The 20,994-nt window shown below is 38.5% G+C and overlaps 3 protein-coding genes across 7 annotated transcripts; 1 reads left to right on the top strand and 2 right to left on the bottom strand.

The window, feature by feature from the left end:
- The first annotated feature begins 1,105 nt into the window (after nucleotides 1-1,105).
- LOC122666691 (putative disease resistance protein RGA4) lies at nucleotides 1,106-10,134 on the top strand. 5 transcript variants are annotated; one of them, XR_006333702.1, is made up of 4 exons: nucleotides 8,404-8,765; nucleotides 9,133-9,417; nucleotides 9,524-9,708; nucleotides 10,044-10,134. XR_006333702.1 is itself a non-coding variant. In XM_043862735.1 (3 exons), the coding sequence occupies exon 1, from the start codon at nucleotides 1,396-1,398 to the stop codon at nucleotides 2,635-2,637; it is 1,242 nt and encodes a 413-aa protein (XP_043718670.1). In that variant the 5' UTR covers nucleotides 1,106-1,395; the 3' UTR covers nucleotides 2,638-5,360; nucleotides 8,644-8,765; nucleotides 9,133-9,261. The 5 variants fall into 5 exon arrangements, 4 of the variants coding, with proteins under 4 accessions (XP_043718670.1, XP_043718672.1, XP_043718671.1 ...); XM_043862735.1 differs by lacking the exons at nucleotides 9,524-9,708; nucleotides 10,044-10,134 and adding an exon at nucleotides 1,106-5,360 and having other exon boundaries at nucleotides 8,644-8,765; nucleotides 9,133-9,261; XM_043862737.1 differs by lacking the exons at nucleotides 9,524-9,708; nucleotides 10,044-10,134 and adding an exon at nucleotides 1,106-1,478 and having other exon boundaries at nucleotides 8,644-8,765; nucleotides 9,133-9,261.
- A 1,594-nt stretch (nucleotides 10,135-11,728) lies between these two features.
- On the bottom strand, nucleotides 11,729-15,211 carry LOC122668323 (protein LNK3-like). The gene is made up of 6 exons (XM_043864910.1): nucleotides 15,087-15,211; nucleotides 14,559-14,939; nucleotides 14,131-14,404; nucleotides 13,714-13,839; nucleotides 13,473-13,621; nucleotides 11,729-12,037 (listed from the first exon to the last, which is right to left on the bottom strand). Exons 1-6 carry the CDS (start codon nucleotides 15,209-15,211, stop codon nucleotides 11,767-11,769), a joined length of 1,326 nt encoding a protein of 441 aa, XP_043720845.1. The 3' UTR covers nucleotides 11,729-11,766.
- A 3,252-nt stretch (nucleotides 15,212-18,463) lies between these two features.
- LOC122666694 (F-box protein SKIP23-like) lies at nucleotides 18,464-19,682 on the bottom strand. The gene has a single exon (XM_043862740.1). The coding sequence runs from the start codon at nucleotides 19,662-19,664 to the stop codon at nucleotides 18,465-18,467; it is 1,200 nt and encodes a 399-aa protein (XP_043718675.1). The 5' UTR covers nucleotides 19,665-19,682; the 3' UTR covers nucleotide 18,464.
- Between the last annotated feature and the right edge of the window lie 1,312 nt (nucleotides 19,683-20,994).

Consider the following 20,994-nt stretch of genomic DNA (forward strand, 5'->3'; position numbering starts at 1 on the left):
GGTGGGATCAGGTAATACCCTACAAAGGAGGTAGGGGGCCTTTACTCTTACATCATTCATAATTTGGATAGTCTACTGTCGAGCTGCCCGGTAGGACTGTGCTGCGCAGACACAACAAGGCAGGAAATGATCGCCTTATCCCTGTCCGAATGCCTTGCCCGAGTGGGGGTAAGGCGGTCATTTCCCGCATGGAGGAAGAACTCACAATGGGCAATTGCAATTTGTGAGTTATCTCTTCATAGTATTTCTTAAGGGTGTCAAAACCTAGCCCGAACCATTAAGAGCGATCAAAACCGACCAAAAAACCCGAGATCGAATCGAATCGATCCTTATTGGATTGGTTTTGGACTGGGGTATGATGGGACCGGTTGAAAATCGGATCGCACCGGACCGACTGTTAACCAACCGAAAACCGAACCAAATGAAACCGATAAAAAATATTAATGAATATAAGGTTATGAATAATTGAATTGATTTCAATATTAATGGGCAAATTTATGGTTATAAGGAAAATTATTACAAATCAATGAGTATGAGGTTATGGAAATAGGGAAATTGATTTGTAACAAGGCTTCTTCCATTGATCTCCTTTTCAAGTGTAGGGCTAATGGAATATTTTTTGTAGTTGAAAAGAGAAAGAGAAAAAAATAGGCACAAACTGAACCCAACTTGTTTTAAAAAATTCGATACCGAATCGAATCCAAACCACTATCAACCCGTTATCATAAATCGAAATCGACATGAAACTAAATCGCACTGAAACCAAAACCAAAAAATCTTTATTGGTTCGTTTCGATTTTCTAAAAATCAAACCAAAAAAATCGCACCAAACCCAGACGGAACCGACCGATTGACACCCCTTACTATTTCTGATTTGAGGAAAACGCCTCCTTTGATTTATGGTCGGTCTTCTGCCTAATCGCAGAACCATTGTTTTTTCTTCAACCCTTTTATTTCATCATGTGAGCTGCCTCACTGTGTCGGTGGTGGTGGTCCCCTATAATTAAGCAATCAACCGATTGCAAATCTCCGCGTAAAGAATAAGTTACCCTTTGTGAGTTACTCCACTATAAATTTCCTATTTGTGATCTATCTAGTATCTTGCCATCCTCTTAGGGTTCTCTTACTGCCATTAACTTCTCAATAAAATTCAAGAACATTTTAGATTTCCTTACCAAGAAAGGATGGCCGAACCTCTTGCATCCAAAATCTTACTGGGTTTAGGCTCTCTCCTCATCCAAGAAATTGGACCTGCATCTGAAGTAAAAAAGGAACTGAGGAAGATTGAGGAGTCTTTATCCACAGTCAATGCCGTATTATTAGATGCAGAAATGAAGGGTTCAATGAACCATGAGGTGAAAGATTGGTTGAGGAAGCTCAAGGATGTAGCTTACGATGCTGAAGATGTGTTGGATGAATTCGCAACGGAAGCCTTGCGACAGAAAGTGGAGCTTCCAAACAACATGGTATCAAAACAGGTACTCAAAATATTTTTCAGGTTCAAATCCACTTGTATTTCATTCCAAAATGGCTCATAAAATAAAGGATATCATGGAGAGGTTAGATCGTATTCAAAAGGATGATGTTCGAGCTAAATCTCAATTTACAACTCAAAGTATAGATATGGACATCAATGATAACCATAGGAGACATACCAACTCTTTTGTAATTGGATCTGAGGTCTTGGGAAGAGATAAGGATAAAGAAAATTTAGTAGAATTGTTAACTTCAGGTGTTAATCAAGAGAATGTCATGGTCATTGCTATAATTGGAATTGGTGGGTTAGGGAAGACAACACTTGCTCAGTATGTGTATAATGATGAAAGGGTCAAGACTCATTTTGACTTGCGAATATGGGTCTGTGTCTCGTTTGATTTTAATGTTGAGCACCTTGCTAATAAAATTCTGGAAAATCAACCAGAGTCAGAACTTAGGGTAAAACTACTTAGGGTAAAACTATCCAAAACGAGATACTTGCTTGTCCTAGATGATGTCTGGAATGAACATCCTGGCAAATGGGAGGACTTAAGAAAATTATTAATAGGTGAGGCAAGTGGAATTATGATCTTGGTAACTACACGTAGTCAAGAGGTTGCATCAATCATGCACCCGGTTAAATCATTTTACCTTTTGGAAGGGTTAAATGAAAATGATTGTGAATCATTATTCAATGAACGGGCATTTGGGAAAGGAAAAGAGGCAAACCATCCCGAGCTAGTTGAGATAGGGAAGGCTATAGTGAAAAAGTGTGGAGGAGTGCCTTTGGCTGCGAAGGTACTTGGAAGTTTGTTGTGCCTTAAAAGAAACAAAAAGGATTGGTTGGGTGTCCTACATACTGAAATTTGGAACTTAGGTGAACAAGAAAGAGAAATTCTACCTGCTTTAAGGATAAGCTACAACCACTTGCCATCCCATTTGAAGCAATGCTTTGCCTATTATTCTTTATTCCCACAAGATCATGAAATTGATGTTATTGATTTGAACCATCAATGGACAGCACTAGGGTTCATCCAACCAGCACTTAGAGGAAGTCATGTAATGTTAGAAGACATTGGAAATAGGTATTTCAGGGAATTATTATGGAGATCATTCTTTCAAGAGGTAAGAGAAGATAGATTTGGCAACATTAAGGAATGAAAAATGCATGACCTTGTGCATAGTCTTGCATGATGCGTTGCAAGGATCGAATGGTCGGATGTAGACTCGGGAAATGGTCCAATTTCGATGCCCGAGGGAGTCAGACACATGGTGGGTCATGGAAAAGAGGGAGACATGTTAAATCATCGAACTTCGATACCCTTTGACAAGCCCGAAAAGTTACGGACACTCTACTCGCAAGGTGATGAGTTCATTGAGTTGAGAATTAGCAATGGATTTGTCTCAAGTTTGCGAGGCTTGCGCATGTTAAAGTTAAGAGATTTAGGAATGAGACATGTGCCAAGTTCCATAGGTTACTTGGAACAATTAAGGTACCTTGACCTCTCCAACAATGATTTTGAAGCACTCCCTAATTCTATTTGCAGGCTATATAATCTGCAAACACTAAGACTTCAATATTGTACAGGTTTTAATGAGTGGCCCAGAGATATGACAAAATTGGTTTGCCTTAGACATCTTGAATTGAAAAACAAATTTTCTCTGAAATACATGCCATGTGGGTTGGGGCAGCTGGCTTCTCTTCAGACTTTGGGATATTTCATTGTGGGTGACTCAAATGATAGTAGGAAAAGATCATTAAAAAAAGTAATGGGTGGGCTTGGGGAGTTGCATGGTCTAAACCAGCTTTAGGGATTTTTATGCATTGATGGGCTTGGAAATGTGAGAGATGCTAGAGATGCCGAGGAAGCAATGTTGAAGGATGGCTGGATCTTCGATCTTTGAAATTGTGTTGGTTGACAGAGTGCAGTAGGCTACCGCTAGAAGACGAACAAGTGTTGGGGAATCTCCAACCACATCCAAATCTCAAGGAGCTGAAAATTTGCTATTACGAAGGTGTCAAGATGCCATGTTGGGTGACACTCTCTTCTTCCCTTCTCCCAAATCTAGTGGAACTTCAAATATTTGATTGTTCTAATCTCAAATGTTTGCCACTGATTGGTGAATTTCCTTGCCTTAGGCATCTCAGTCTAATTTCTTTAATATTCCTGGAGTTCATATGCAATAAAGTGGTGGTGAGAGGCAATAAGGGATGAGGGGAACGAAGAAAACCATTAATGGTACTATTTCCATTGCTAGAAGAACTTTTTCTCTGGAGTCTCTGTCAAGCCTGGAGAGTTGGACAATCTCAGTGGAAGGAGGAGGAGAAGAAATTGGGTCTTTCAAAGGCATCAAGATGTCACGTTGGATGATACTCTCTTTCTTCCCTGCTCCCAAATCTAGTGGAACTTCGTATAGGGAATTGTTCTAATCTCAAATGCTTGCCATTGATTGGTGAATTCCCCTGCCTTAGGCGTCTCCATCTAGAGTCTTTATTTGCCCTGGAGTCCATATGCAATAAAGTGGTGGTGAGAGGCAACAAGGGAGGGGAAGGAAGACCATTAATGGTACTATTTCCATCAGTAGAACAACTTATTCTTGAGTCTCTCTCAAGTCTGGAGAGTTGGACAATCTCAGAAGAAGGGGTGTATGAAGACGTCAAGATGCCACGTTGGATGATACTCTCTTCTTCCCTCCTCCCAAATCTGGTGGAACTTTGTACAGAGTTTTGTTCTAATCTCAAATGTTTGCCACTGAATGGTGAATTCCCCTGCCTTAGGCGTCTCCAACTATTTGATTTAGTTGCCCTGGAGTCCATATGCAATAAAATGGTGGTGAGGGGAAATAAGAGAAGATGAGAAGGAAAACCATTAATGGTACTGTTTCCATTGCTAGAAGAACTTAGTTTCAAGCGTTTGCGAAATCTGGACAGATGGACAATCTCAGTAGAAGAAGAAGAATCGGAAGCAGCAGAAGAAGGACAATATAATCATTTGCATTTGTTGTCTTCGATGTTTCCTCATCTCATGGACTTGTCCTTACGTTCTTGCCCTAACCTGACAACAGTGTCAATGCTTTCGGTAGAGGGAATACGACATCTCACCACTCTCCGAAAATTGCGCATCGATGGTCTTGAAAGATTGTTGTCTCTGCCCGATTTCCCTGCTCCTTCAACACTAGAAGAGCTACACATCGATGGCTGTCCAAGTCTAGTGAGATTGCCAGACTGCTTCTTTGAGAATCTCAAGTCACTTTCTGAGTTAAAAATTCGGAATTGTAGTGAGGAGTTGACATCTTTACCGGAAGGGATTCAACTCCTCACTGCACTGAAACAGCTAAGTATTTTCGGGTGTCCAGGCTTAACAGCATTACCTAAGGGCCTGGAAAACCTTTCATCGCTTCAAGTGCTTGAAACTCAGCATTGCTCTAATTTATCATCTCTACCGGAAGTGATTCAGCATCTCACTGCACTGGAAACACTGAGTGTACGGAAATGCCCTGATTTGAAAGCATTACCCAATGGGCTCGGAAACCTTGCATTGCGTGTACTTGAAATTTTAGGTTGTCCTCATCTGTCTTCCTTGGGATTCAGCACCTCATTGCACTTGAAGTAGTGAGAATTGATAATTGTCCAGGTTTGAGAATATTACTCAATGGGCTTGGAAACCTCGCAGCGTGTACTTGAAAATTAAGGTTGTCCTGATCTCTCTCTTTCTTGGGATTTCCTGAGTTCTTGTTGTAAAAGATTCAGATTCCTTGGTGGCAGCTCCTACCATTCAAGTCAACTGAGCTACTACTCCATTGGGTTCAATCCTCTTTATTTGAAGGAATAAAGATACCAAAAGACTGTATGTGGAAAGAAAATTCCACTTCATCTTCTTCAGGTCCGCTCCTCTCTCTCTCTCTTTTTTTTTACTTGGTTATTGTTTAAGAATGCCCTTCTTTACAACTCTCACTAACCTTTTTGTTTTCAAGATTCCAATTTTACATGGTTTAACCAACTAAGTTGTTTCTACAACCATACCTATTTCTTTAGCAGTTACTTTTGTTTTCCTTGGTTAATTTTAAAATTTTCTAGTAATTATCTCATTTGCTTCTTAGAGGAATTTGGGATATGGTGGCGGTAATGTTGTGGATGCCTCCCAGACCCTGCAATAGCTGGAGTCTCGTGCATTGGGATACTCTTTTTTTTTTTCTTCTTGGAGAAATTTGGGAGATGTGGCAGAGGAATCCACAACATCACCACCACTATATTCCAATTTTTTATTTTTTATTTTTTGCATTTACCACCTCGAACACAGTCTTCTATATCCTGTTTACTATTAGAGTGGGCGAGCCTTGGCATGCTAATGCAACCATCAGGTTGTGGGTTTGAAACATGGAAGCAGCCTCTTCGTGAAACGTGGTAAGGCTGCATTCATTTGCCCTTCCCAGACCTTGAAGTAGCGGGAGTCTCGTGCACAGGGGCACACTCTTTTTTTGTATTTATTTATGTAAGTCATATTTTTTTAGTTTATTTTTTTTTCCTTCATTTTTTAATACATGGCAAGTCATTATGACCCCAATCTGCTCTACAAATTCTGTAGGCCAGACCCAAGTTATTCCCTTAAATTGGTTCTCACTAAAAATCGAGGGCCAAATCTGATCTCCTGTTGCATTTATTATTGACATCTCATGAATTTCATATATCCATATCATTTGATTGATGAAAGGTATTTTACAGTTGTCCAAATCAATGTTCATCTAACCCAGTTTAAAAATGTTGATTTTGATGTCTAATGAAAAGCGAACTAACTATATGCTAATGACTGACTAGGTAACAAGCACACCGGCAGATGTGCCATCAATATTCTGAATCCTTGCTCAGCCGTACTGGATCATCTGTTCAAGTTTTAACCAGTCTATACAACTCAAGCTGCTGAGAATCTGCTTAGTCTAAGTGGGAGAACAAGGAATATTTCAGTAAGGAACAAGTGATCAGGTTTTTTGTGTGTGCGCACTTGTATTTGGGAATTGATTCACGGGTATATGGGTCACATTGTTAAATTTCTGTAGGATCTCGTTCATGAACCAAGAAGGCCTGTGTGAGGATTTGTTTGCAGTGCAAGCTAATGGGAAAGAAGATGGTTCAGCAAACAAGCATAATGCACTGAGCTCTCATTTTATCGCTTATGGATTTTTCGTTTTTGAGTATTGAGGTGATCCAAAGCCCGATACAGAGCTGTTGATATATTCCTATAGCGAGCTGTTTGCATGATCAAGCCTGTTGTTTAGTATGGGTATGATTCATGAACATATTAAAATTATTATGTGTTTGGTGGTGCAACTTTATTCACTTTTTATAGGTAAAAGAGACTACGATATACATTCTATTTAATCGCATGAAAGAGCAAGGCCTACCATTATTAATACTATTTTGATTTTAAATTTATCTCATTTGTGTATTGGCAGTGACACCAAGGCCAGTGGTTGAAACTTGAAAAGCAACTTTTTCCTGATCCTTTAAGGTATCCACTAAGATTTTCTTCGTCTCTTTTTTTCTTTGGGGTTGGGGTGGGGTGGGGGGTGGGGAGGAACACAGATGGGATTAGACGCCAGGTCTAGAGTGTATGATTACACTGGCATCTTCTAAATTGTAGCTCTAGCTCCTATTAGTCAGAGCTACCCGATGAAACCCAATCAAATTTGATTCAATCCTGTACTTTAATGCTCAGAAAATGTAGCTTGAGTTGGGATTTGAATTATTGTGTGCTACAACATAAATCACACACTTTTTACCCTAACTTAAAGTTAGAATTAATGAATATATCTTTTGAAGCAGTGGGTAAATATGATAATAAATCCAAAAGAGTGTTAGGAGATTCCATCTAGACATCAATTGACTTTCAAATCACCTTAAAAGTGTAGTCCCAAGCTGAAGCCTCTGTATTAAACTCTAATCATTCACAAAAAGAGCATCCCAGCGCACAAGGCTCCTGCTACTGCAGGGTCTGGGAGTGGCAAATGTACGCAGCCTTACACTTGCTTCTGGAGAAACTGTTTCCAAGTTTTGAACCCGCAAACTCTAATCATTCATGGTTCAACTGAAATATGATTCCAATGAAACAGGTTCATTTCCTAGCTGGTGAAGTTTCCTGTGATTTCCAAGACAATGGTCATATTCTCACATCCTTGCTGCTTGACACAATGGTTGATGATGCTAATAGGTGTGGGTCAGAACCATATTCGAAATGTCAAATGGTGAATAAGTAAAAAAATGAGGTGAGGAAAAAAAATGATGAAAAACAGAATCTTCTGTAGATTTCTACCTACTGATTTCCTACTACGAGTCAACTACCTTAATTGGAATTCATTAAAAGCAGGAGGTCTAGATATAGAGGCAGATTTGTACCTTTGATTTTTATAGAAAGGGAGGATACACCTAGAATAAGATCAACTAACTTCCCAGCCAATATTTGGGTAGCTGACCTAATAAGAAGCTTCTGTTCTGACTTCTGATTCCAATTGAAGAGTTTACAATCATTAAGACAGTACTGGTCAACTAAATTTTGGTTACCTGATTGATATTGTGCTTGGGTTCATTGAGAATGTGTAATGCTTCCTTGGTAGAGGAGCTAAGGAATCTGACAACTCTGTATTCACTTGGCAGAGAGAATTCAGAAACCTCAAAATTTCCAAGCCTAAAGCGATAGTGCATTCATTATGTTGACTGGACTTGGTTTCTGCTCTCAGGCTGTATATGTTACCTCAGATTGTAAATGTTATTCAGAGTTTGCACGTTGTGTTTAGAGTTTGAATGCCATTATGTTGAATAAACTGTTAGATGTTAGTAGGAATTTCTTGAACTTAGGCTCCTTATTAGTTCATTTTACCCACTTATCTGGTTAATTGCTACTATGTTCCTTGTCTTCATCTAAAAGATTCTATATTCATAGATTTCTTATTAACATGTAATATATTTGTGTTCATTTAAGTTGGTTAATGATACTTACTGCTTAGTTCTCAAAATCACTTAGACTTAGATTCTTCCAAATTCATGGGAGAGGTAGAATTCACATTTCAGTTCAATCTCTCTCTCTCTGTAGGTAATATATCCTTTTCTCATATATTGATTGACCTGAGCATCCACATTCGTATGCATTATGACTGATGATCTTATATTTGTAGGTTTCACATAATATCTACATGGAAATCACAAGGCAAGGTGAATAATTAGCTATTTGATGACGAAACAATTTTCTAAACATGGAGTTACAACACTTCATAATACATTTTAACTGAAGTTGAAGGTAAAAGTCTCATTCTCGTTTTGTATCTTTTATCATTTATATAAGGACCAAGTTTCCCTTCACCCACGATGGAGAGAGAGCCTCTTAATCCACGAAATTTGACCCTTGGATTGGACTGGGGAAGGTTAGTTTCGACTTCGTTCAATAGGGGATGGGATTTAATGATGAAACTCACCTGCTCAAGAGTCCAATTATAGGGTCACATCATGGTGAATGAAGAGATTTGGAGCGACAAAAAAATGTTTGCCTTTATTGAATGACATTACTATTGTTATTTTTTTCCACATGGTAATACATAGGTCTGCTCTTTGACTTTTCAGATTCCTTATACTGATTTCACTATATATAATCAATTGATGTTTTGCAGGTGATACACCATCCAGCTTTACAAGTGTGAAATGGAAGTGGAAAAATAAACTATCCACCACCCTTCTTGACAGATGGATGTGGTGCCTAGGGAAGCGAGGCAAGCTGTGGCAGCAAATCGTAATCGCTACACAGAGGCATTATGTCTGGGTTTAGCAACTTCATGCATTCTATGAACTAAAAATGGGGTTGCTAACTGAGCTTTGTTCTTAATTGATGATGAAACAATTTTCTGGACATCAACATAAAGTTACAAGCCTCATAATGCATTCAAGTGCAGCTGAAGGTAGAGTTTCAGTTTATTAGTATCTTTTATCCTTTATTTAAAGATGTTGCTTTTATTGTTTTACAAGAGATGGTAATACATATGTATAATTGCTTGATGCTTGCAGCTGATAAAACCATCCAAATTTACAAGTTTGAAACAAAAGTGGAGAAATAAAACATCAACCATGCTTGTTGAGAGATGGTTATGGTTCTGAGGGGAAGAGCAAGGCAAGCTTCTTGAAACAAAGTCATAGTGGCTCAAAAGAGTGGTGTTATGTGTGGGTTCAGCAACTGTGGGCCTCTTATCCAAGTTGATATTATGTGTCTTGAAATCTTGTACCCGTTTCGAAGTATGCCCTGCTCCGACATTTTTGGTGGCAACCTGAAGGGGAAACTTTGTGAGGTCTGTAATGGTCGGCCCAAGCCTGGAGGTATGGGATTTTCATGTAAGGGTTTTTTGGGAAGAGTTCTTGCTGTGACTTTTAGTGTTCTAGAAAGATCTCCACTGTATTTTTCTTTCATTACATAGTGAATCATCTTCAGGTTCTCCCGTGGACATAGCACGCCTAATTGGTGTGTGAACCACGTTAAATCCGTGTCATCTTTGCTTGAATCTGTTTTGTTTCTTAATGTTTGCGTTAACAGTTGAATTTGGATTTCCTACTGTGCATCTTTTTGAATTGATTGGTGATATGATGATGTTATCGATGTTGAAGTCCTGGCTCTGTTCAAGAAAACCTCAAACAAGGTTCATGCAATGAATCTTTTCCAAGGAAAAATCAGAAATTTTTGTTTAATTGAAATAAAAGCCAGTCGGACAGGCCTAACTTCTTCTGGAGCTTTTCTAGATCTGAAGGCTACCAAAGCTTGCAGACAGCCACTACCCAGCTTGTGAAGGTTGACATGCCTATTCCCTATTACTATCAGCTTTCCCATTACTGTTTCCTTAATAATAAAACAAAAAAAAAACCATCTGAAGAAAATTCAAATATGCAGTCATGAATCATGATCATCCTTGGTGAACTGACTGAATGATAATAAATTCTTTTGGGTTAAATACACATACCCCCTAAAATGGACCTAATATTCCACATGCACCCCTAAGGTTTTGACAATTTCACATGTACCCCTTGAAAATATCACGTACACCCCTTACTTTTCAACTTAAAGTCATGTAAGTTCATGCCGTTAATATAGGCGTTAGAATCTGAAATTAAAGAATATAATGTACATTTATACCCTAACGAGAAATAGACAGACTAGTACCATATCACTAATATGAATTTTATCAATTCCATCATATTTCTAGGATAGATCAAGGACTTCATTTAAAAGGATTATAGCCATTTTCATTGCATTGATTTCCTCTTATGTTGTTGTTCAATGCCTCTCTGACCAACAAAAAGGTAAGATTCTGGTTGGTTGTCTCTTTCTTTCCATCAAGATAGGCTTGAAGTCCAAGTTTATGCTTATGAAGAGCACTCATGAACTGACTGCGTGTCTACCAAGTTAATGTACTCTGGATTTCTCTTACTGTAGATAAACTGGTAATGACACAAAGAACAATCTCTGAGAGATGGCCATGAATCCAAGAGTTGATAAAGTCTCTTCTTTCTTGTTGGTACCGTAAGCTAGATTTATCATCTTCTTTGTCATCGAGAAACTAAGATGGAGGAGATTAAAAAATGTATGACTCAGTTTGTCTCTGCTTCAATAAGAAAGAAAGAAAGGGAAGAAAAAAAAAAAAGAGAGAAATGTTCGATCCAAGTGAGCCCAAAAACCCTTTTATTATGATATTTAGTGCTTTGATACCATGTGCATTTTCATGGATCAGAATGTCTAGCCGTTCAGCATAGAATGAATGGCTTAGGCTCTGGTAATTTATTTATAGAATTTAAAAAGAGTTCAATTACTTAAACTGTGATACAAAAAGGAAAAGTTCTATACAAATTAGAACTCTTCACATAAAAGGAGGATTTTGGTATCTTAAACATATAAACAAATAAGATTATATCTTGAATATCCTATGGCTAAATGGGGATTAAATCTTGGATTAAAATTTTAAAACCTTTCTCTGCAACAAGAAGACATTATTTATAGCCACATCTTGGTTTTAAGGCATCTTTACATTTAATTTACACGAAGATAACTTCATAATCAGTTGGTTGGTGCCTTGACAGTAGAGTACAGGCTCCTACGAAGTCAAAGGGTTGGATTCTCCTGTCTTCAGCATCCCACAAGACAACCCCCCCCCCCCCCCCCAACACACACACACACACGAAACACATCCACCTTTCTTGTAGCTCAACAAATAAAAAAAGAAGATTTACATTCCAATCCTAATACTGTTTCTGGGCTTTAAATCTCATTAAAAATCAATCATTATATTGTTCTCTCCACCTAACATGGAAACACCAGCATCATGTGGTAGCAGTGAGCAACGAGGATACAGAGGCACTGGTGTCCGATTCAAGCCATAGTTTGGTGATGCATCTGTCATGACAGTTTCCTTGCTTAAGTTCACTGATGCTGCAGAAGAAATACCATGCGTGTCACAGTCCATCTTTTCAAACATGAGCTTCGCAATGGTCCAATCGATGGCATTAGTCTGATAGTCTGTAGGATTCACCCTTCCAAACCTGAAACTAAGTCCGCCTGTGTGAGGGATTGTAATGCAGTAAAGATGGAGATAAAAAAGGCATACATATACAGGATGATTAAAAACAAAAATTTCCTGATTTGGATATCTTAAACGGAATTGCATATGATTGACATGATCCAGTTCATTGCTTGTTAATGGGTCTGAAACAAATCTTGCAGAAGTAAGAGAGAAGGCTTGGGTCAAGATATTCATGCAACTGACCTCCATTTACAACCTCTCTGGGCCAGACACATAACAGACAAAAGGAGCCCACATTAGAATCTGGATTCAGGACATCCTTTTCCCAAATCCCTCTGGATCAGGGAACAGTAACTTATCTTTCTGGATGCTATTAGGAAAGCAAGGTTTGAACAGTAACTTAAATTTCTGGATTAGTCAGTTTCTCTTTAGCTACTCTGGCCAATGGCCCCACATCCCTTTGGACCAGGGAAAACTAATCATGTGTGCACTCAGGGAAACCCAGCAGGAAGTAGAGTACTCAAAGTCTGGAGTGGTGAAATTCCATTAGCCTACTAAGGCCGGCTGGAGAGTTGGATTTACTGTAGTTTCAACACAATGTTGGTGCATGAGGTTCTAATTACTATGGGCGACTAGATGATGGTGTTTGATTAGATACATATTGTTTGTCATTGTTGGAGTAGTTCCCCAACTTCATGTCCGTGGACACATCTTAACTCCTCAGGAAGTCATAGGTTGTGGATTCTAAGTTGAATATCTTGCTATAATTGGAGGTGGACCACACTCACAAAGACGCTACAGACCAGCTTTCCAAAAGTGCTGCTATTAGGTTCATATGGGGATATAAATAGTCATGCTAATGTGGTGGGATTAACTGGGGCCGACCCTGGACCATATGGTTATGATATGGTATGACCCTATTGGGTAAGGGTCTGGTAAGGTAAATGACAAGCTCTGGGTATCCACTTCACCCACACTTGCTCACCTCTTAACCATGTAAAATTGGTGAGCCTTATGGATGTTTCGTTGAGCAGGATGAGTCCAGGTTGAGCAATATCCAAGAGGGTCAGGTATGTAATTGGGTAAAGGTCCGGTAAGGTAAATGACAAGCTCTGGGTATCCACTTCACCCACACTTGCTCACCTCTTAACCATGTAAAATTGGTGAGCCTTATGGATGTTTCGTTGAGCAGGATGAGTCCAGGTTGAGCAATATCTAAGAGGGTCAGGTATGTAATTAGTGAACACCAACCCCCACCCCCCCACCCAATCTTTAGGTATAGAGATTTCAGATTAGTTTGAACTTTGTCCTATTCATGCATTTATTCTGATCCTTAGTCCTGTGTCTGATTGAGCCCTTGGCGTTGCACATCTCTAGTCATTCTCTTTCTTAATGATAGCAATGTTAAGCAATAAAAGGGAAATCCTCTGATTACAAGCAGTCATAAAGTGTACCTGGGTGTTTTGTAATGAACTGTTGACAAAGAGTGTTTTTCCTGGGTAATCTCTCCACTTCGAGCTTGACTTACTATATGTGATTGTTCTGAGCCCTTGGCAAGGCGGTACAGGGCATCACGAAAGCAAAGACGTATGCTCTTGGTCAACTGTTGAAAAGGAAAAAAAAAAGGATCATCAATTTAATTTCTAACATAAATAAAAAAGGATTTGTTAAAGCTTTCAGGATTCCTACTTTAACCTGTGCCATAGCCACTTCAAGCTCCTGCAACACAGATTCCTCTAAAGATCCTCCAGCACTCAAATGTCTGTCTACTTTGTGAGGGCTGTTTAGTTCAGCTGGGATCAAGCATGGTACTACTGGTTCCTAAAAGGTAGAAACATTACAGAAATTAATTGACCTTGTCATCCAAAATTTGGTGTTTAAGTAGAAACTTAATGGAATATACATGGAGAAAAGGAAGTATACAACATAGTATTTTCACTAATTCAACAAAAAGAAAAGTAGAATCTCAACAGCTTTCTCTCAAAAAAATCACTTACCAAGAGAAAGGAATCAGAAGCCTCAGAGAAAATGAAAAGTTATTTTAAAGAAAAACATAACTAAAATATAGCATTATAGTGCTTCACCAATTTGTTTGTGAATAAAAAATCCGACCTTTGTCATTGAGCAATCTTTCATTTCCCCTGAATCGAATGGCATAAAATGTGGTGTATTTTCTACTCTCTCCCAGTCTCCTGATGAAGGGGTATGAATACTAAGATTCTTTGAGATGTTTGTGGTAGATACGTTCATTGAAATACTTTGCAACTCCGCTATCATGTCCGTCAAGATATTTTCAGATGGCATCATGCTGCGATCAAGCAAAGGATGCATGCTAACAGGTTTGTATGGATTTTCCATGCCAGGAGAAGTTTCAAGTATTGACCTTCTGCAAGAAGAGAACAAGATGAGGACTGAGATGCAAGCGAAAAAAAAAGTAATACATCTAGCACAGCCAACAAATTAAGCATTTTAGTAAGCTACATAATTTCATACAGGCATTAAATCAAGTACTATATGAACGCCAGAGGTAATGCTTGTACAAGAAAATGTCATCCGGCTGATCCACTGTGTCATCAAGCGGGTAATCCGGTTCATTGCCTAGAGGTCTGATCATGTCTAGAGAAGCTTCTGGATTCGCTGGGCTTTGATCAAAAAATGGTAACTCTTCACACCAACTTGAATCAGTAGATGATTCTCCATGAATGGATGTTTGGACCTTAACTTCATCACATGAGCCTTCCCCGTTTGTCACATTTGTTGCACTAACACATTTCTCATTTGCAGACCAAAAATTTTCGGAATTAGCCACTTCCCACTGCAAACAATAGTCTGGTGATGGAAATCTAAATGATAGTTGTTGACGCTTTGGAACAACAACAATATCAGCTTCTACTCCAACATAGCAGTCCATTTGATCTTTTCTGAAAAGAGAATAATTAAAGAGATGTCATTCCCAGAATTTTTTCATATCTTACCCTGGCCAACACTGGAAACAATGTGAAATTTGTAGTCCTGAACGGATATAAAACAACTACATGAACATAACAAACAAATAGACCAACAATTACTTCAGTATTTGAAGATATTTGCCCAAAAAGCTAAACAGTAAATCTTTGATCAAGAATATCATGAAAGCATTCAAATCAGTATCTACAAATGCTACTTTACCACTACAACAGACATCAAGAATCATTCTTACTGATCAATAGCCCCAACAAAGAAAGAATCACTTTAACAGAACATTAACTTCAAACGAATACTGTAGATGGAGAGTAAATATGCAAAATCAAACCTGTCTTTCAAGAACAAGCAAACATAAGAGTGTAAAAGCTCTGCAAATCTTAAAATGCGAAATACTCATCTTTTAATGATTACTTCCTAGCTTAGATTTAAACATAAATCTCATAGAAAATCAATAAAAAACACACCTCTGATACATCCAAAGTCTTTGAAAAAAAACCCTGTTGTGGATAATCAATAGAGAAATGGTTCAAGCTAAGAAAACCCAAATCACAGTGAAGAAGATTGCTTTGAATTTGATAGACTTTGCTGTCTCTCTGAACTTTCTATCTAAGAGAAGAGTGTGGCTGAGACTGAGAGCTCTCTTTGCTGTGTAAGAAATAAATGGTGTTTTCTGCTTTTGTGGCTGAGAAGTTATAGTTGGAATTCCTGGCTGAGAGCTCTCCAGCTAAGTCTGTCTCTCTTTCTATTGGTCCACGTGTTTTGCTATATGCTATTAGGTGAGACCATTAATCATAATAGTCGAGTCTACGGCGCACGTTAACATCAACGCCTTCTCTCTTACCAAATCGCACTACGCCACGTGTCCTAAACAGTCTGTCATTTTTTGTTAAGACTATTCTATATGAAATATCTAGCCGCCATGGTGCGTATTTTTGTCTGCCACGTGGCGAGCATGCACACGACTTGGTGCAGACCATTTCACAGGTTTGATTCTGTGATTGACACGTGGCTGATCCAATTTTGACTTAAATCCAAGTTTACCATCAGAGCTCAGACGACAGGAGATTCGGTAGGGATGATTCCAAACCAACCAAGAGGCAAGACGTGAGGTGAGGATTTCGGTCCCACAAGAGTCACGGTGGGAGAAGGAGGATCTGGATAAAGAATAATGTATTGGCCGTTGGATTGGAATATTTTGTTATGGGATTTTATGTATTATTAGTAGTGATGTTATTTATGATCAAAGATTCTAATCCAAGTGCGGAGATATCAAGTATAGGATTGAAAATGTGAATTGAGATCTATTTTGAGAAACTTTCTCCTGGTTATTTGGCCGAGGAATATCACGTAGCATCGAAGAAGTCCTGAAGACTCGAGCGTCACTAGTCAGAGTCTCAGGACGTCCCATGAACACAAATACGTGGGTGATGTCTCTGCAGAGGATGAGAATCTCAAAGTGTATGGGTCACGACTCACGGGTCGGCAGTATCTTGGTTTTAGACTTTTAGTTCACGGTATCGAATCGGGTATCGGAGACCGGTAAAACCGATATGATACCAATATAGTATCGATATTGTATTAGACGAATTTGCCTCTGATTTCTCTTTAAAAATGGATTTTTGATTATTTTACCTCTTATTCGTACCGTGTCACTGATACGATATTGGCATAGTATCAAGATAAAAAACTAGCAAAAATCGATATGTCTTGCCTGATACAAGTGATACGACAACGATACCTCAAACCACGGGCACTATGCCATGTACTAGAATTCGTGGTACCCCCTCCCCCCAACCTTATTTTTAGCAATAATTTATAAACTAAATAATTTGACTTCATGAGATTGTATAGATGACACCTTCATAGGTGTGTTTAGAACTTGACATTGATACAATGGATTTTCTTATCTACAGTTCAAGGTGTCAAATAATTTATAATCTTATTTTTTTTGATCTTTTTGGTATGAGACCTTATTTTTTTCTGATGAAGATAATAATAATATTTCACATGTATAATCCAAAATTATGTATTTGGCAATGATATCCTTTGATTCTCACGTAATGATATGTCACTTTCAATTTTATTTTGTGAACCGTTTTATAATCTTATCTTAAAAATCTTTAGAGAATAAGATTGGGGCAATTAAAAGATGGTGTCAAGGGGCAATTAAAAGATGGTGTCAAGTTCTAAATATACCTATAGAGGTGTGATTTAGATATTCTATCTATTTAATTGCCTTTATAAAGTTAAGATATTAGATGATTTTCAAAAATAATTGAAATATGACTTATCATTGTCTCATAATCAAAATCAATCATTGTTTTTCACATTCTTCGAGTCCACATATGAAATGACTATATTTATCTTCATTGGAAGAAAAAAAATGTGAAATGACCATATTTATCTTTGTACACAAAAAGACCATCCTGCCCTTACTGGTCGATGCCCATGCGTTCACTACCATTGGCCCAGCTGTTGGCACAATGGCCATGCGACCAAGCAACGATTTTTTTTATCAAAAATAAAATTATAAATTATTTCACACCTTAGCCGAGAACATGAAATTAAAGGAATTGAGCTCCTCTCCAGGGAGCCGAGCACGCTTAGGCACACATCCATAGGCATACGCCGAGTTGTGTGCGGTACGGCCCAACCCTTGGATGCCCCCTGGGCACACCCTTGGCGCTGGCCTCCCTGGAGAGGAGCCGGATCCAATTAAAGTAGCATCAGCAGAAAAGTGCCTACAAAGTTTGAGCTTCATTTGATCCGCAATTTCATCTCTTACATTGTGGATGCTTTTATTCTTAAAGCAAGTGTTTTCCGTTGGGCGAGCGTGGCCCCTAAGCATATGCTAGGGCCAATGGGAACACATGCAACAACATCAACATGGGTGGTATCTTCACTTTCATAAGGGGCGAGTGGTCATTTTGCCTCCCTCTCTGTCTAGACATATACACCACACTCCCCCATAGAGTTCTTTTTTCCAATTCTTAAATTGGTGGTTGCTAAAAGTCGAGGTGTTTATAGTATGGGAAGTAGTTTCCATGTGTCTATCTCTCTCCTCCTAAAAACAAGAGGGTAGAGATGTCTGTTCATATGGAGAGGAGAGAGATTGACTCGTGGGAGTGCTGCGGTTAGACCACACTCCTGGACAGAGTTCTTTTTATTTACAAGGAATTGCATGCATAAAGATTCAAAAAAGAAATCCTTCTGATTTTAGGCCATAATCTATACAGAATTCCCAAAGCTATCCTCTTCCAAAAGCAATTTTCCTGTTAATACAAGTACTAAACATGTAATAAGAGATGACAACAGCCCTGTTATCACCCAAATCATTCACATTTCTAATAACTGTACAGATTTGAAAACAAGCATTCTTGTTTTCACTAACATAACATGAATCAGACTTCAGACATGTTCAGTAACAGAAAGGATATCCAAATCTATAACTCTGCATCTATCCACAATTAATGAAATTTAGATTAAAGTGGAGTGGGTGTGATCCAAATTGGTGGTAGACAATTGAGTTCTCTGGGATCGCAGTGCAATGGCTTGATTTTTTGTTCACTCATATCAAACAAACCAACATCAGATCCTCTACTGCTACCACCTTCCAATTGACTATCCCACAGATCATCAGTGAAATATATGCAATTCCCTTTACATCCAGGGAATTCACTGGTGGAGAAAGATGAAGATGGATCCAAACCCAGAAACACCATCTGGTCACCTAAACTCTTCATCTCAGACCACTTGCAGCTGTAGCTGCCACTGCTGTTCTTGATCAAATCTAGCTTATAAACTGAAAAACCAGTTGTTTTGTAATCATAATCTCTGCAATTATCAAAGCTTAACACTTCCACTGACCGATTTACGATCAATAACTCATCGTTAGACTCCACCAGATACAAATTATGATCAAGACACACTGAATCCGGTGGTTGCAGAGTCTGCATTACCTTAATCTCAGGAATAGAATTTCCATGACCACCAATAATGTCCATAATCACAAAAAGTCCATTTGATTTTGCTGCAACGATTTGTTGCTTCTTATAGAATATAACATCTATGTATGAAGATTCATTACCTGTACTTCGAGGCATTTCCTTCAATGAACTCCATCTATTGTCTCCATATCTGCAAAATGCTAGTTTCATACGATCTCTCCAACCAAAAAATTGAAATCTTTTACGATCCCCAATTATGGCTATGGCCATGAAATCAGATGAATTAGGACTTGATGACAACACTATCTTATACAAACATTCAAACCCTTTTGAGTTAAGGGACAAGGGTGGAAGCTCAATGTGGGTGTTGGTAAAAGGATTGAAAAGGGAAATGGAGGGAGTTTTATCTACAATAACAAGCCAACCATGGCAGGCTCCACGAAAGAACTTGTTATGGAACTCAAGGGGAAAATTAAGGCTATAGGATTTGTTCTCGTTAAGGCTGAAGAAAACACAGGGCTTATCGTTTTCCTGATCATATGGAAGCATTAACAGTGGAAACTGGCGAGGTAAGTGATTCGGAGTCTTTGGTAAAGAAGATTCCCAAGAAACACAAACCGCTCGAAATCGAATGTAATCTGGATATAGATGAAGGGATTTCGCAATCTTGTCTAACAACTCCCCTGGAAGCTCTGACCACTTTTGGATTGATGCCATACCTGTATGTGTATTCATTGTTCAGAGAGAGAGAGAGAGAGAGATGTGGTTTCAGAAAAAAGGAAAGGGAAGCAGAGAAGGAAGGGAATAAAAAACACCAAGTTGAAGCAAAAGCAATAAAACAAAGGTGGGGTATTGAAGAAGAAAGCAAAAGGGCAAAAGGGCAAAAGGGCAAAAGGAAGAGACTATAGACTGTGTGGGTGGTGATTGAGGGACATATTAGATGCCATTGAATCTTGAGTCTTGATTCTTGACTGATTGAGCCTCCTATATCAAATACGTGTGGGGCTCCTCTATAGCGCAGCAGCGTACCGGTACACAGCCCAACAATCCACCTGTGTGTTGGGCTGCATGCCCATGCGCTGCAGATCGTCAGATGGTGTACTACATGTTGTATCGCACTGCAGAGGATCCAAATCCATAAAATACCAGGTACTTCATTGGACCATTTTTAAAAAAAAATTTAAGCGGGAAAAAAATGCAAATGTTTTTTTTTAGCTTTGGCATTGCCATTTGCCAGTCAAAATTACAAAAAGACATCCTATATCCTCGTTGTTCAAAGGTATTTCAACAAAGGTAGATAATAAAATGCAAGGGATAGGACATCAAAACTTTTTTTTTTTTTTTTTTTTAGTAAAGATCAAAACTTCTTTCACACGCTGAAAAAGAGGTTTTATTAAGTAAGTTGTGTTTTCTATGTCTAATTATGTTTGTATACATTTTAGATTGCTTGTTTCATATCACAAGCACCTTCTTTTTGGAAAGATACACAAGATCATCTACCACTACGTTGGATTTCTTGGCAATGATTATGCCAATCCAAGGAGAGAAGAGGCTTGGGTTCCCGTGACCCTTCCACTCATAATTCTACTTTACTTTCCAAGATTGTTTGGCATCTTTGGTCAAATTCGGATAGCCTTCTATGTCATTTCTTGAAATCAATTTATTATCTCCATAATACTTTAAGGATTCAACAAAAAATGTGGTCATTGAAGGACACATCTTTTTCTTTAGTGGGTAAGAGATTGTTGTCTGATCGTGTAGCCTCTGCACCAGCATGGGGGCCAATGAGAGAGCATTCAAAGGGGCATTAATATGGATAGGATTTTTTAATTTTAAAGAATGCAAATGATACTTACTCAGCTTCAGAATTCTCCATATCAAAATTTCAACATTTTTTCAGTCTTTGGAGAATGAGATCTTAATGAAAGTCACAGAAAATAGGAAGAAAAAAAAAAAGGAATAAGAAATTTGCTCTTGGTCTCTAAGTGGTTTGGATAAGCTATGGTTGGTTAAATGGACATAAATACATCATTTTTCCATTTTTGGGGAAACAATAACAATATTA

The sequence above is a fragment of the Telopea speciosissima genome, chromosome 7, assembly GCF_018873765.1.
Source record: "Telopea speciosissima isolate NSW1024214 ecotype Mountain lineage chromosome 7, Tspe_v1, whole genome shotgun sequence".
NCBI classification, from domain to species: domain Eukaryota; kingdom Viridiplantae; phylum Streptophyta; class Magnoliopsida; order Proteales; family Proteaceae; genus Telopea; species Telopea speciosissima.

Coding starts and splice junctions, on each gene's coding strand:
- LOC122666694 (XM_043862740.1), bottom strand. CDS start 19,664: ATGAATACACATACAGGTATGGCATCAATCCAAAAGTGGTCAGAGCTT.
- LOC122668323 (XM_043864910.1), bottom strand. CDS start 15,211: ATGATTCTTGATGTCTGTTGTAGTGGTAAAGTAGCATTTGTAGATACT. Junction 14,940..15,086: donor AAATATCTTCAAATACTGAA/GTAATTGTTGGT, acceptor TTCTCTTTTCAG/AAAAGATCAAATGGACTGCT. Junction 13,622..13,713: donor TTGAAGTGGCTATGGCACAG/GTTAAAGTAGGA, acceptor CCTTTTCAACAG/TTGACCAAGAGCATACGTCT.
- LOC122666691 (XM_043862735.1), top strand. CDS start 1,396: ATGCTGAAGATGTGTTGGATGAATTCGCAACGGAAGCCTTGCGACAGA.